Genomic DNA, 16,824 nt, shown 5'->3' with positions numbered 1-16,824 from the left:
GCCTGCTGGGTTGAGCCACATGACCTTGTGTAAGCACTTACCCGTACAAGCTAGTAGCAGAAATGACAGGATTCACAGCAAGTGTTAGAAAACTGAAAGACTTGTTGGTTGGGACCATTTTACACAGATCTGTTTTACTAAGTTAAGCAAAGAGCACAGGACAGGTTGATTTTGCCTCTCAGGATTAGGTAAATTTGGGACAATTTTAAGAGACCCATTCAGAACTGGCCAAGCCTTGCTGAATAATAAATCCCCTTCAATTAGAGGGGTGAGTCTACCAATTATTTTTGTTCATCAAGGGTATATTAAAGCTAGGTGACAGAGCAGATTGTCTTTTCCTGGCATACTGGCCCTCAAAACAGATATGTGAGAAACACAGCTATGAGCTGGAAAGCATTGAAGGCTTAGTTATCAGGTTTTTTTAGTACAAGCAGAGCTGCAAGTGGTGTAACAGGAAACATACTGTGCCCTACACCACCACCATGTGGGAAAGTCACCTGGCCACTCAGAAAAGGAGACTGAGCTGATGCCTTGAAAAAGACAGTTCTATCAGCTCTGAACTCTGAACAGGAAAGCATGAATGATTTCTTGGTTAGAACAGCAGTCCTAGGGGACACACTTCCAATCAAGAAACTGTGGTCTCTGCTACACAGAACAGGGTATCCAGAAGAAGCTTTAGAGCTGCTGACACCACCCTGGATCCTGAGAGATTAGCAACTCCCTCCCTGTTGTGTTTAGGGCTTCCTCTGGTTATTCCCTTTGAATTCTTGAGACCACATGAAGCAGAGATCATGTTCTTCCCTGTCCACAGAAAACTAGCATCTCAGGACTCAAATTTACTACTTAAGCCCATAATCCACTGGAATGTGACTGAAACCTTACCTTTGTGCTCTGACACTACCTACTCACACAGCTGGACCTTCCCCATGCCAGCTCCTATGTGTCATATCCGCAACTCCCTCTTCCCCCGCACACTCCTTAAAAAGACTTCCTACAAAATAAGAACTATTTAGGCTTGTTTAGCAAGATAAGAGTAGCAGTATGCTCCTTCTCCCAGTTCTCTTCACTCATCTATGAGGGAGACTTCTTACAGTCAAAGCAACACAGCAGTTTACTGTAGTTTCACTCAAATTTTTGCAAGTGCACTTCCCAAAGAAACCCAAAACAGATTCCTGTAGAAGCAGCTGCCACTTCAATAAAGGTGAGCATCAGCTGGCAGCTTTTGCAGCAACCTCGTAAATTGGCCCTCAGTGCATCTTGGATTTGATCACTCAACTATAAAGCTTTTCAAAGGATCCATACAAGGCCAGTAGCACTACCCCTCTTCTGTCAGCCCAGCATCTCTGCACTGGGTCTTGCCAGGTACCACGTGCAGCTGTGCAGATTCCTAATGATAGGGACTGTACAAGCTCATCCTCTGAAATAGCTGGTAGAGGTAGAAAGTAGTCAGTGGATCCATTCTCACGATTCAGAGTAGATATCCATTGGAATAATGCAATCAAACTGAGCCAGACTGCACAAGAACCACAGATGGTTCTGCTCGAGTCACAAACAGCTCAGTGAAGAGGCTTTGAACACAACTATTATGCCAGATACACTGGCAGAGACACTGCTCTTCTAACATACAGAAAAACAGTGGCTTCACCCCAGTCATTCCCTTTACCACCAGTTCAGGTCAGCAGCCATATTCCACACTACACTGTGCTTGACTGCAGTTGTATTTTTTCCCCACAGACACCCTTTACAGATGGGGTTTGCTGGCAGCTTTTGAGAGGAGCTGACAAATACAACCTATAATAAGAATTTGTAGCTCTTCTAGAAGAGACTCAGATGTCAACACTGTTTTATGGTTTCCAGTTTTGGGTTAAGCATATGCATTGGAAAGTTTTGGCAATTCTGCTTCCATACAGTGCTTTTCAAATCAACATTTATCCCAAAATCTTACCCCATGAGGCTAACAGGGAAGCAATACCTTCAGCTACAGCAGCTAAGCTATACAGCTGTCACTGATTACTGCTACCATCTTGATAGAAAAAAAAATATAAGCCAAAAATCAAGGATCTCTGCCAGCACAAAACCTTTCCTCATGTTTAATCTACAGTTCAGTTTCCAGCTATAGGTTACAGTCATCCATTGGAAGAGATGCAGCAGCAGATACCACAGGGTGTTCCTAGAGAGGAAATTAGAAGAGTCTTCAAAGACTCACCACTACTGCCAGAGTTTAAGACAAAAGGCTTCAAGCATACTACTTACCAGTCTGTCTCCACAGATGGTTCCTCTTGGGAAAGAGACCCCCAAATCTGATTTTGAATAACCCATCTGCAACAACTCAAACCTTTCTGCTACTTTTACGGGCAAACAGCACATGCAGTTTCATTGATACATTCTTCATTTAAGGCAGGAATCCCTGTGAGTATCCATAATGGACAAATGATATCTACAGTTTCCACATCTTCCTCAAAGCTTAAACTCTGTGAAGCCCCATGGACAAGGGAACACTCACTGTTGCTCCTTTCAGAGTGAAAAAGTGTTTGAGCATCCTATGGACCAAGTAAAATGCTCAAAATGCTCAGCTTATCTTTTATGATGCTAACTCCAGTCAGCTGCTTAAGCATCACACTGCCTGCAGCAAAGATGCCTTGTGTTAGTCATTCTGCATGAAAATGCACTCTCAAATATTTAAAGGTCAAGACTCAGCATGAGTAATGTGCATAGTACTCTGATGCAGTTTTGTTACTCCTATTTAGTAATACTTAAGTTGTTAAGTGTATTTCTACAGTTTGCACTTTATTTTAAAGCAGTTAAAGCTCTGAAATACATCCAAAGTTCGAGCAGTGGCTTATCTCACCAATAGTTTTGTTTAGGTCCATCAACCTTTAAGGGACAGGCTTGCTGTGAGGCAAAACACATCCCTTAAGTATCCAGGCTCCAGGAGATTGAACACCAGGGAGATTGAACAGGGAGGGGGAAAGAAGTTGCCTAGATCATACAGATCTTGGATTATCAGTGAAAAACTAAGACTGATTAAAATTTACCTTACCAGATTGATGCAAAAACAAGCAGCTATTAAAAAAATATTACTTTTGTTTACCAAGACAAGCTGCCAATCTAACTACTGCAAAACCTAATAAATGCTTGACAGTGATTCCTCTCTATCACTGAATTCAGGTAAAGTCTGTCCTCAATTAAGGACAAGATCCTTATAATCTATAACAGAATCAGACATATGATCTGTCTATCACACTCTCTGTTGACCCTCCATTTTAGGAATGGATAAATCTATTTTTGAAATCTTCCTATAAGTGACTTCTATGCCTTTCAGTGAGATGAAGTCTACAAGAACTTCCAAGACCAAGTACTGAGCCTGATAGTGCAAGACTCTACAGGATTGAGGGATTGGACATCTTTTTATACAGGGTTTGTGTGGACTTTCAGCTTGCATTTACTAAAATCATTCAAAGAGGAAAGCACAGAAAGAACTCTTCAGCCATGAAGGTGCACAATACCACACTGGTGAGGGAAAAGATTCACCAGGAACTGTGCAAAAGCCTTCACCCCTCTGAAAGATAAAATTTATTTAAGCCTATTATGTGAGAAACAGTTCCAAAGACATTTCCATATTCAACCCAGCTGAAAAAGCCCAGTGCTGATAGCAATAGCTAGCACAGACTGTTCTGTAGTGAAGCCAACGTTCCTCATGGCAAACAGCTGAAAAAGATGCTCCTCCAAAACAACATCCTGCAGACAAGAAGAGCATGTACTCAGGGTATCCTTCTTGTAGCTTACCTTAACAAAACAAGCTCAACAGGATGCAACACAACCATGCAGGCTGAGCAACTAAGTAGTATTCAGTCTAAGGCACATTTGAGCATTGCCCTTCAGAATTTATGCTAAAACTATCACTACAGCTAAATTTAACCATGTCTTTCAAACAAGGGCCCTTCACTCAAAAGCAGTTGGCTTCCCTCCAGCATTGATAATCAGCAGAAACAGAGAAAGCCTTCAAAGACTTCAACTCCTCTATGTCTGCTATAAACCAAAGTGGTTTTGAAAAGCAGTCTATTGTAGAGATTATTACCCCAGCACAGCAAACTTCCCCGTATGGAGATGACTCACTATGTATTCCTCAGTATCCTGTTCCAGTGAAGCTGCTCACAGATGTACAAGAGCCCAGGCCCAAACAGTGCCTATAAGCAGCATTTTCACTGTTCTGCAATAGTGGCTTATGGCAACAGAAGCTGAGCAGACAGCTGGGTGGTGAACAGCACTCAGGAAGACCTGCCAAGACCTCCACACAAGGACAAGAATAATGTACCACAGTAACACAGAGAAGCATGTACTGATAAAATCCAAAGGAAAAGCTGCATTGTGCTAGAAATGGATATTTTTATGTCTGTGAAACAAAAATGGTTTCCCAGTTTGCTCCAGACCCAAAGGCTTTTAACTAACTCATTTTCCTGTTTTGATTTGGTTGCAATAGACAGCAGGGACTCTGGGTAAAGATAAATATTTGAAGCAGTTATGTCTTCCAGTAACCAGCCCTATAACTTCCAGTAAGAGGATTCTGCAACAGAAGGCAGACACGAGAACAGGGCTGGGGATGCAAGTTACTTATTATGGAAGCTGACTTATATGGCACGAGAGTACGGAGTTCAGTTACATAAATCTGCTCACAAATGCTAATGTTTTAGCTCCAAATTTGCATTTCAACTGTGCAGCACAGCCCCCATCTTGATAGGTGGCTGCACACAACAATGCCCAACAGCAAGAAAATTCCTAGGTTTTCCATAAATATTTCTCCTAGCATTTTAATATTTAAAACAATTCCAACTTGTGATTGTTGATTAAGTTTAGTGGCTCTCAGGCAGTAGATTATAATTTTAGAGCATGTACATCGCTCAGTATGCAGGAATTTAGGAAAGCAGCAGCTGTATAAGCAGCTCACACAAAGCACATAAAAACTGTGCTATTTTTATTAGCAAGCATCAGCATTCAGGTCCTCAAAGATCTGAAGTGGAAGTTCAGCAACAGGCTTATTTCTGGAGCATTACTTCATTTCATCTGAGGAGATTAACACTTTAAACATTAACTCTTAAATGGCCTTTGATGTCCTGTAGTACCTTGGATATTGATGGTAAGAAAATAGAGTCTACAATTTGTCCATGTCAGGACACCCTGAGAACTGCTGCCAGCATTACAGCAGGTGACAGATTATTTTTTTCCCCCTTTATTGAGCAGTTTGGAAGTATTTAAAGAATGCTTTACAAAATTCAACTTAGTTTGAACCTTGTCCTTTACTTGATGCGAGGGAATGCAATTTGAATTCTGATCAAGAAAACTCATCTAGAAGTCTGCAGGGTTCAACCCCCTCCCACAAATATATAGAAAGCAGCTTTTTCTGCATCAGCTCATCTAGGCTTCTCAATATGATGAAAACAGAGCAAATATGTAACAAAAAAAATTTAAGCAGCTTAAGGAGCTTCCATGTCCCCTGAGCTTAACAACTGGAGTAGAAGTGTTTGCTGCCCATAGAAACTGTATGAAGTTAAAACTATTTAAAAGAACAGACTGGCCTCCTTGGCTAAACCACCTCCTTCACCATTTAGGCAGCTTTTATTTAGTAAAATGCCCAACACACCCCTCCCTCAACCTTCACTGACTACAAAGAAGTATTTTAGTCAAAACAAGGCATGAGGATTACAGCACTTACAGTCTTCCTTCAGAGGGTGAAGGCTTTTTGATGATAAGAACTGGAGAACAAGGCTGCTGCCAATGCCACAGCACCCAGTAAGAACTCAAAACCCCCGAGGCTGCTTCTCTCCCCAAGGTTAACACTTCGACTTACCAATAGGGAGCTGCCATTGTCCTCTACCTCTCAGCATGTTCACCTGCCAAAGCTTCAGGGGTAACACTGTTGTTCTAGTTTATTATTCTCCTGGAAGTGTTCCTCCCAGGGTAAAACACTAAGGAGTTGACAGGAATCAAACACTGCTTGCTATTAGGAGGAAGAAAAGAACACTGAAAAGCTTGAAGACAGCTTTTCTGACTACTTGTCTCCTTGCATCCAGGAGAAACGCAGTGACAGTGCAAAGGAGTCTTCTGGTACCAGGCAGCCTACTTATCCAGTATAGGTTAGTGTGCAAACAAAGGATAAGAAGGATCTAGGCTGGATCTTTGACAGTGTTTACTAACAGGCTTGACAGTCATTTGCTTCAATCTTTGAGGAGCTTGCCTTTATTGATGATAAAAAGTGTGCAGACAGCAAGGATAATTATTTTCGATAGGGATGACACGTGCCACATCTCTACAGAAATAAAGATACATACACTTGATGATAGAATAAATTGTAAACAGCCAAAAAAAGTCTAGCCTACTACAGCAAGCGCTGGCCAAATTTATCTTCATGAATCAAAGAGCCAACGCTGCATTTCTACAGGAGTAAGAGCAGATGAAGGACTTTCTGCAGCCATTTGAAAGACAGGAAAAGGAGACAGCTGCAGCCAGGGATTAGGCCCAAGGGCTCGAGAGCACCAATAGTTGGGCTGATTTGCAAGAGCTTCCATGCAAGAAACAGCAATTTGAATGGAAAAGGGTCTGATTATACTACTCCACTTGGCAAGCCAAAGTACAAAGCCGGACAGAGCAGAGGAAGGGAGACAGAGGTAAGAAAACATGAGCTCTAAGAAGACATTCTTTTGCTTACCAGTGTTTGCTAGATAAGTAGAAAGCTTCTAGCAATTTAGAGAACTGTAAAAAGCAGTACTAACATCAGTGAGTACAAGGTACCTGGCATGCAGCCATCTCAGGCAGTTTTACAATTCAAAGTTCCTAAATTATTCATCTACCACCACTTGGCTTACTGAACAACACCATGGTTACAACGGGTAAGTTCATAGGTGAGGATGGTGCCATAAAGGGAAAATAAAGTCCAAAAGTGTTTTCTCCAAGTACTTTTGAACACCTGCACAGATAGAATAACTTTGCTTATTTCTGCTTTCTCCCTGACACCCTGTTTTTCCCAGCAGTACCCTCACCCCTTCCTCCCTGAAGTGTAAGGGAGCCGAACAAACCAGGTCTGAAAGCCAGTTCACAGCTGTGAACATTCTTCTGTAGAGAAGAATTGGTCATATAACAGATCTGACAACAAACCCAGTACTGATATAACAAAAGGGATTGCTGGGCTACTTATTTTGCTTTCATGGTAGAATTTGAAAAGAGCTGCTTAATCAGCTTTCCTAACACTCTGAATAATTAGCAAGTAATCAAAGCCTTGCAAGATTTTTCAGTGGAGTATGGCACAAGCTGTTTTCACACAGCTTTTTGCTAATTAGTCCTGCAAACTATTTCATGCATAATTGCAGGAATTTAAATATATTTGTTCCACTTTAGTCCCCAGGTGACTTTCATGCCTAAAGACAGGATTTCTTTGATTTTTTTTTAATTTCTCTATTGAAAAAAGTCCATGATAACATCAATAGTAAGAAAAAAACCCACATATACATCATCTTAAAGCTGTCTGTCCTGTAAATCCTTTCAATCCCCAACAGCAATTATATTCCTGTCTTCCTTAACAGAGGTACAGTGGTAAGAGGACTGAACAACTACCTATTGACACGTTGTTCTAACTTGTTTCAGCTGAGTTTGCTTCCTGGGGTCATGGAAACCTTTCAGACAATATTCTACCCAAGAACCATGTATTGGAGATCACTGCTGCAGCTTTCAGAGAAGTTGGCAAGCCTGAGCTCAGCTGATCCAGAGAAAACAACCCACAACTGCACACTATTAACACAACACCAGGGTTCTGCAAGCAGCTCTTCACACCTGCAATTAATGCACAACAGATGTCTAAAAATTGCAGTACATGTTCTTCATTTTCACTCTTTAGGGTATGGTTTGTTCTCCAACTGAAAGTCAAAAACATGGCTGTAATACAGTAGTGCTAAGAGCCTGTGCTGTGAGAAGAGCTGAAATAGGGGTAATATGGACTCTGAATTAGCTTCCAATCCATTTCCAAAGATTAGCTGATACTAATATGCCTTCAAGACTGGTAATCAGCACAGCTTCATGCTTTCTCCTTCAGTGACTATGTCAGTCTGGACTGCTATACTGAGATGGCAAGTGTTTAAGGTACCAAGTAACTTGAACCTCCTTAATGTATTTTTTAGGTATGTAATTGCTTTGCAGTTGAGGCAGTGGACATAATCAAGAATCCAAACACACATTACTACCGAACCTGGAGTGCATCACAGAACCCTCTTTGGGTTCCAATTTAAAAACAGATAATGCTTTGTTTCCTCTAAAAGTTTACAGACCCCATGGCCTCATATCTTAGACCTTATGTAATCAAGGCACCCAACACAGCACTGCTAAAAGCCTCTCATCTCCCCTAGAATGACTATCCTTAAGTCAGTTTGACTTTTGAGATCCAAAAGGAAAGTTCATGCAGCTGCACTGAGCACTTACTAGATAATTGATGTATTTAGGGCTTCTAAATAGGACTTGCAAGTTTTCAAAGTGATTGCAGAAGATAAATACTGTAATCAAAGTCCTTGTCCCTCCAAATGCTCATGAAATTGTACTAAATGCTTCCTATTATTGGTGAAGGTTACTGGTGAAGATAAAAGCTGCTGCACTGATTCTGAAAGTCCTAGAATGGAGGGTCAAGGATCAGCCTGCTCAAATACACAGCTGACATGAGGTCAATTTGAAGTGAATGCAACAGCCTTAGAGCTGGTCAGTATGTCATCACTTTATTAAACTAGTTATGATGTGCTCTGCCCAGTAATACATTTAATTAGTTTTCAATCAACTTAAGGCACTTCAAATAGGAGTAGGCACTTTAAAAGTAATAGCCACCCCTGTGTTCATTATAAGCACACTGACACAGCATAAAAACCATTTCCTCCCTGTGACCCCCAACAGATTTCCTCCCTAAGAGAAAGGAGTACAAGAACACGAACAAGTGCTGACTGCATCCGTGGAGAGCCCTGCACAACAAGGGTTGGTCCTAACTCCAGGTACCTGGGACACTAGCAGTAATGAAATGCTTGACTCGGAACAGGTTTATTTTATCAAGATTGCACTCTGCACCAATTTATTTGCACCCAGGTTTAAGAAATACACTAGGCAGAAGAAGAGATAAGTGCAGCTCTTATTCCTATAATACAGGTCAACATGGAAAAAATGTACTTACTCTTTGGTCAGAAGTGGGCATGATTTGAGTAGAAAGCGGGCCAAAGCAGAGTCCTGGTAAATGAGTTCAGGAGGGGCAGTTGGGCTTTTTAAATTCAAGCAGCGAACAATAACATACAGCACAGCAGCAACTGCAGCCAGCTTCACCCCATCAAACACTGCTGGCAGCTCAGAGGTTTCCAATATTGCACTCATTTTGAGCCTGGAGATTAGAAAAAAATAAAATATAAAAGCTTTTAGAAATATACCGTTGGATGTATCAACTGTCATGTAAAATACAAAACTGTGCTAACCAACTAAATTTGTTAGTCAACACTGCTAACAAATCCTAGCATATCAACTCAGACTAGCAACTTTCAAGATGAAGGGAAATTTATTTGGTACTGTTCTAAGCACCCTGACCAACAGAAGAAATAGAAACTGGGTGATCAGCTGGGAAGGAGATTTATTCCTAATCAGTGCTGCATTACAATTGCACCAGTGTCTCAGGTGTCAAGCCCTGGTCTGCAGCCAGTCAACGCATTCAGGATCTTGCACAAGACTACCCACAGCTCAAACAGAAGCCAGGTGAAGAGTCAGTCTATAAAGACACCTTAGCAGCTTTGGATGTGTGTTTCCTCACAAATGTACAAGGCAGACTTGAAAATTAGAACCTGAAAGAACTACTGTGTTAGTTCCTCAGCCTGAGTTTTACAATTCCATGAGAATACTGGTACTAAATCCTGCCTCTGTTTAAGGTGGTCACTTTATGTACTGGCAATTTCAGCATTTCTTTTAGTTCACTGCAGTTCTGCAGCCGAAGGACTAGATTAATATCTGGTCTTTCAAGGGCTTCAGAGTAAAGGAACAGAGGAAGGGAAAAGAATTAAAAAAAAAAATCCTTCTGGCTTGAAATCAAGTTTTTAAACTGATCCAGCTTTTTTTGAACACACAGTTCAAACAGCTGGCTACAGTTGTTGTTGAAGGGGTAGGTTTTTCCTTGGGTCTTTCCTCAGTCATATGGGTAACCCAAGTAAGGTATCAACTAACAAGCCAAGTCTTACCAATTTCAATTTTTCCTCAAGCTAGAAAAAAAAACCTGCCAGTCCTCAGTAGACTTGTCACCTTCTGGATCCACGTGCTACAGGAGTTACCCTGTGAAGGGAAGAAAAGCAAATTGATTATTACTGATAAAGCTGCATCTCTCAGCTGGAGATAAACACAAATTTATACAAAGGTCCCACCACAGACATTGCTAGTGATTTGTGTAGACAGTCATAACCACTTCAACTCTGATCCATCTGCATCAGAAATCTCTTGCCCGTGGACAGATTCCAGACTAGATCACTTGCCTACAGCATATTAATGCATCTGCAGTATGTAAATACACCTTCATGAGCAGAGACAGACCCCATCTCTGCAAGACAGTGCAGCACTGTACCAAATTAGAAGAATTATCCTAATCCCTTTGTATTTAAAAGACCAGAATTAACAGGATGCTGTTTTACTCAATTTCCTGCAATATCTACACTGTTACTGAAGTGTGAAGCCAGACTGAAAGAAGTTTCCTGCTACTTTTATTCAGGCTTAGCAAGGCAGCTCACTCCTACAGATGGAAGCTTGTAAACAGTCTCTGCTTGTTCCCACACTTGCTTTTTGAGATGTTACAACATATCACACTTCAAGACCGTGAGAGCCACAGGAGGCTCAGACACAGCCACCTAATTAATACTAGTGCACATGCAAGAAGGCTTGTTACAAGAATTTGATGATGCCAATAAAGGACAGAGCTTTCAGTCTGTGACCATAAAAGCGTAAGTGATATTTACAATTAGAGTTGGCTTCCTACAGGCACAACAAATCGATGGGGAATCAGAGCTTCCAGGAAAAGCTCCAGAACTGTCTGCTCCCTACCACAGCTGCTGCTTCCAAATGGAAAACACACCACCAGGACAGATCATATCAAAGCTTTATTCTTCCTAGCAGGAATGAAGAGCATCAGAAGTACTCTCTGTACTCAGTGCAGCTACACCAAAATCCCTTGGAAGAAAACACAAATGACATCAGCTATTGATTAACAGTGTGCTGAAAAGCTGCAAGTTTCTGCCACCACAACCATATGCATCACAGAACAGAAGGTGAGGAAAGAAGAGACATTTAATTTTGGACAGCTCTGAAGCTTTTATTTTCCAATTCTGAGCTTCACAGTAGAAGGGAGCAGAGTGGGCCACAAAAAGACATCTACTCAGAAGATTACATTGGCATCACATATCTCAATGAAGAGTTCAAGTAAAGTGTTCAGCTGTATCATGTCCATACTTAGTATATTTTCACCAACCCTACCATCAGTTGTGTAGGAGACAACAGGCAAACTACAGAAATGGCTTCCCCAGAGAAGGCACAAGTGGCAGAAGAGCAGACCAAGTTCCTGAACTCCAGGACAACCAGGTGCTTGAGCAAGTCTTCCACAGCTGAAACTCCCTGGAGTTCTGTTAACATATTCCTTTCATTGTTTTATTTAGAAAATTATGAGACACTAATACAAGACTTATCCCAGACCTTCCTGCCACCTGGATTTTAAGATAGTTTGTCATTTACAGCTTTCACCTTAGTGAATTTGTTAAAAATAAACCTGGGCACAATTAGTCATTAGGATTTTGTACTAGTGATTCAGTGTAACTGATCCAGCTAAGCCCTATCTCCCTGAAAGTGCTCTCTCCCATATAATCTTCAGATTACAAACACACCACGTCTTTTCTGATACTTTTAGATCTCATTTTAGCCTGTCACTCCCTTAAAACAGCTTGATATTACTTACAGAAAAATCAGCTGTTGGTAGGCAGGATTATGCTTTGACACTTGTGAACTAGTACTTTTCCATTTTAACACAGTCTAAACACACATTCACTGAACTTACGCACCTCAAACACGTGTTAAAGGATCATGTACTTGTCAGGATCTTCACCCAAAAGCTCAGATCAGTCTGTAGATGTAACACAAAGCTGGCACTGCTGCTGCAGTTGCACAGGTATCTGCAGTGATTATTTAAGCAATGGATCTAAGTCCATGAAGATTAGACTGGTAAACTCCAAGCCCTATGGATCCAGCTGTGGCACTTCAGGTACCTCCCCTACAGTCTGGTATTTCTGAAGTCCTAAACAGACCCATCTCAGCCAGGGCAGATTTGCAGGGGCTGAGTCAAGGCACTCTGCTCTAAAATTTCAAGGGTTTAGCTTAATAAAATGAATTTGAGCTCTGCCTCTAATCACATAGGACAAATGCCTCCCTCTTTACCAGCTGGGATAAGGTCACCTTGCTTCTGTTTTGTTAAACCCTTTTTGCATTGACCCAATAAACTTGTCTGTTTACGAAAAAGGACAGATAACCACAGTGTTGAGCCAGACAAATTTTAATCTAGAATATCCTCTAACAGGGTCAGCACCAATTTAAATGGACAAGCATTTGGTCCTTTCCGTATGCAGAACACTGGATTCACTTCTGGCAGGTTAGACAAAACTAGCAAGAGGCAGTAAGTGTACCACTGGAAGCAATCAAGCCTGCCTGTACATCCATCACAGGGTTTGAGACCCACACTGAGGAACACAAAGAATTTGAAACTCTTGGCCCCAAGGATGTTATTTTGAAGAACCTTAATTACATTTATTTTTTTTTTTTAAAGAATCACAGGCATGACAGCCCCCAAGACCTACAGCCCTTTTAAGCAATGTTCTTAAGTCCCAATTGTGACTGAGAGCTAAGTTTAAAATCAATCACTGGAAAGCAAGTGCTGAATTTGTGGTCTTTTCATTTCCCCTTTCATCACAAAAAGCTGAAAATCATGTTGCAGGAAACATTTCAGTGCTATTTACTAGAGTGCAATTCACCTGTACAAGTACAATGAGAAAAAAAACCCCATGTCTCCCCTTTCCAGACAGGAACAGAAACAAGTACAACAAAAGCCAGGAGAGCTACAGCAAATTCCTTACTATCCTTTCAAATACACTAGGTTTTGGAAAAGCCATCAAAATATTTACTGGTATAGTAAGTGAATTCACAACTGTCAACAAATCCAGGACTTGTACACGTTTCAGTTACAGGCTTCCTGTGGAGAGGAAACTCTTCCAGGGACAGAAGTCACTCCATGCTGTGACTCAATGCAGCACAATCAGGATTTGTTAGCTACCAAGCATTACAGCTCCTCCACCCATGGAAGCAGAGTCTGACTGTGCATACTGGAAAGCCAACATTAAAAAAAGCAAAGACATTAAAGGAAGCCATTCCCACAGGGTCCTTCCTTCAGGCCTTTTAATGAGCCACTGAAAGCCTCATTTCACTAGAAATGCTTCTGGCTAAAGCAAAGATGCAGCTACATGGAACAGACAAGAGCAAAGGCCTCTTTGAAAGGGACTCCACTAGCAAGACATTTTATGCTCCATTACATTGACTGAAGAATCTTGAAGGAATGCCATTTCCAGCAATGGCAGCTCAGTACAAAAGCCTCATAGCTGCCCTCCCACCAGTCAGCACTCTGGCTCACTGGTGCTCTCAGAGCTCAGCTGGACACCAAAGTGAAGCATGCCTGGCCAACACTGAAGGTCTTTAAAAATCCCCTTTCTGATGCTTTTACAGCTTCCACCAAGTAGTGTGATACTCTCTTACCCACAAAGATTCAGAAGAGTCAAAGAAGCTGCTTCTGACAGACTAAGCAGACAGACTTTGTTAACTAATGCACCACACATTTCTTGGACTGGTTTAATATATTTTTAGTGTCCACTTGGGGAATAAAACTCAAAGTAAGTCTGAGAGAAAAACAAACCCACCCTACTTTAAGAGTTGTTCCTAGGCAGATCAGAAGTAAGTTTTTTTTTACTACCTCTTTGAAGGGCAAAGAAGGATGGCTGTTTCACTGAAATTAGTTCTTTGGGGAATGTTTCTAGGAAATTAATTGTCTTTAATATCAACCAAACCTAATGCCTCTTCTGAAAGATACACTGCAAAACCAGAAATTACAGGCCTGTCACTGCCAGGTAAGATATTTCGAACCATGTTATGGAGAAGGGAACTTTATTTAAGAGAGGTTTGAAAGCCAGAGCAGTGCATAGTTTTTTAAATAAAGGAAAGTTTTATGCATATTACTCAAGTCTCACTCCAGGAAGTGTACAGAAATGTCACATTACTGAGCATTCATGGGTTTCAATGCAGAGGAAGATATTTTGAGACCGTCCAGATGAAGATGAATACACCTGGGAAAGGCTCTGAAGCATGTGTCCTGATGGGAAAGGCTGCCAGACTTTTTGTAAAGCACTGGAGGGCAGTCTGAAGGCACACAATCCACACAACTACAGGAACCTGTTCAAGAGTAATCATGAAGAAAGCCTCAAGCTTTATTGCACAGTCCCATATCCTACCTTTTACCCAGCACTTGTATAAAAAAATGATTTCCTTTTGATGGAAAAGTGTCAAGTCTAAACTGCTACTTTGTTTCAAGAAAATTAAATAGATACAAGTATTTTAGGACCACGCCAGCACTATACCTCATCAGCTTAAGCACACAAAGCAAGTCACGACACCACTTATCTTGAGACTGGCATGTACCCAGCCCAAGCTTATCCAGAGCAAAACCTCCCATAACCTTTGGTGGTGGCTTAAAGAAAAACATGTGAAACAAGTGCTGAGATCATCTTGATGCATCACTCGGTACTTCTGGCCATTTCAAAGAGCCAACTAAGTCTCAGACCTCAGAGCACAGAGGGTATAATTAAGAATTAGCTGAGCACTTCAAGAACTTAAGCTTAGGGTTAGATGTGGCCACGAGAGATAAAGCAAAGTCCTCAGGAGTCCAGCAAAGCCCCCCATGGTTTTGTTGTCCTATATCTGACAGATTTTATCTCCAAACACAGAGGGCACACTGACATGTCCCCTCACAAGGATGGTTAAAAAAACACTACTTGGACAGCACATGGAAGTCCTTGGTGCAAATCCCTCCACCTCGTGCCAGAGCCTGCACCCAGGCCAGGATTTGGCCGGTTGGCAAGTACAGACACCAGCAAGTATTGTTTACACCCTGTTCCAAAAAGAATTTCTTGGCTGGTGCCTTCACTGGAATTTGACCTTTTCATGAATTACAATACTTGGCTCATACTAAGTTTAGAGGTACTGTGAGGTTACAGGGATAAAGTTCCCAGCACAAGGCACCATCAGTGCAGAAAGACAGGTGCGTTTTAACTGGAGCTTTTTCCTTTTTGACTTTGAGGAATCCTACATCTTCAGAGCAGAAATCAACCACCCAAGAAGGCTGGGTGTATACCCCAAGGCAACTCGCCTAAGAAGCACCTGAGAATAATTCTACAGCAAACAGGGCCAAAGGCTCTTTAGGTCCTTCAGGTCTCCAAAAAGGGCAATTTACAGTCAAATGAGCCTTGAATTTCACTTCCTTCCAACTACAGGAACTGCCTTTGTTTATTTACAATATCATTTTAGCTGATCAAAAATAGTTCAACTGCCCCACAGGCAGTTTTTGTGTATTACCCAAAGAGGTTGCTATGTAGACTCTGTCTATGTTGCCTTATCTGGTTCCTCTGTCTCAGACGGATTGAAAACCACTGCATTAGCTTTTATTGCACACACCTGATGAACGTGATTAAACTAAGACAGAACAAGGCTCTGACTTCACAGAAATCAATTAATTGCAGTAGTCAAATAACTATGTTTGCTTAGATAACATAAGCCTTTCCTTTATGATAAGATACAGGATACTTGGGACCGTCACACCCTGACCACTGCCTTATGGAACTACAGGGCAAAGCTTCAGCTTCTTGTACAAGAGGTCAAGCTTACTTCTACATACAGAGAGAAATACTGGGTAACACCTTTCCACAGCCTTACAGCATTAGCTGCTTATCACACAACCCTGTGCCAGCGAGCAGCATCAAGCTCAAGGGAAGAAGTGGAGTAAACAGGCTGTAGAAAACCTGACAATCCATGCTCAGTAGTTGAGGGAATAATCCCAGCATCAAGCCATAGAGCTGGGAGAGCTAATAAAAACTACATTACAGACCAACATCCCCAAGGAGTCTGCTCTATTCCCTCACTATATTTTGAAGCACAGCATCATATTGTTAAAGCCTTATTTACCCTCCAACTCCAACCCCTCCATCCCCAGTCACAGAGCTCAGCTGTTCATACTGGAGGAGCAGCTCAAAGTCCAAGCACATCACAGCTGTTTGCTCAGCCACAGGGTGCACAGACAAGCAAGTAGGGAACATGCTCCACACCAGACCAGCTGCAGAGCAAGGAAAGACCACCTATCCCAAAGCACAATACAGGTAAGAGAACTTTATTCGAGACTGGTCCAGTTCAAGTAGTCTGAAAACACCTATATCTTAACATGATCCAAAGCTGAGGTGCCACTTGACTGAGGCCTTCAAACACCTTTTTTTTTTTCCCCCAGTGAGCAGCTCCTCTCCACTAGGGAACAGAAGATTTGCAGAGTCATTCTCTCAGAGTCTGTCCATGACTGATAGAAGGCTCACACTAGAGAAGTCCAATTCATGTAATGACATTGAAAACGAAGCAACAACATTTCAGGACAGAAGAATTACATACAAAGAGACAGGACCTGACCAACACACAATTACCACCACTGCCAAGTAC

The 16,824-nt window shown here is 41.6% G+C and overlaps 1 protein-coding gene across 3 annotated transcripts in view; it reads right to left on the bottom strand.

The window, feature by feature from the left end:
- ABHD2 (abhydrolase domain containing 2) overlaps nt 1-16,824 on the bottom strand; it is a 38,575-nt gene that overhangs the window by 18,381 nt on the left and 3,370 nt on the right. For all 3 annotated transcript variants that reach the window (XM_017805145.1, XM_017805146.1, XM_017805147.1), the window contains exons 2-3: nt 10,236-10,326; nt 9,194-9,394 (exon numbers count right to left, since the gene is read on the bottom strand). In XM_017805145.1, coding sequence (XP_017660634.1) covers nt 9,194-9,387 — 194 coding nt within the window. In that variant the 5' untranslated portion in view covers nt 9,388-9,394; nt 10,236-10,326. The remainder of the gene's footprint in view (nt 1-9,193; nt 9,395-10,235; nt 10,327-16,824) is intronic.

The sequence above is a fragment of the Lepidothrix coronata genome, unplaced genomic scaffold (assembly GCF_001604755.1).
Source record: "Lepidothrix coronata isolate B3197 unplaced genomic scaffold, Lepidothrix_coronata-1.0 Scaffold11, whole genome shotgun sequence".
Taxonomy (NCBI): Eukaryota; Metazoa; Chordata; class Aves; order Passeriformes; family Pipridae; genus Lepidothrix; species Lepidothrix coronata.
Note: the sequence above shows the minus strand (reverse complement) of the source record. Positions and strands in the feature narration are given on the sequence as shown.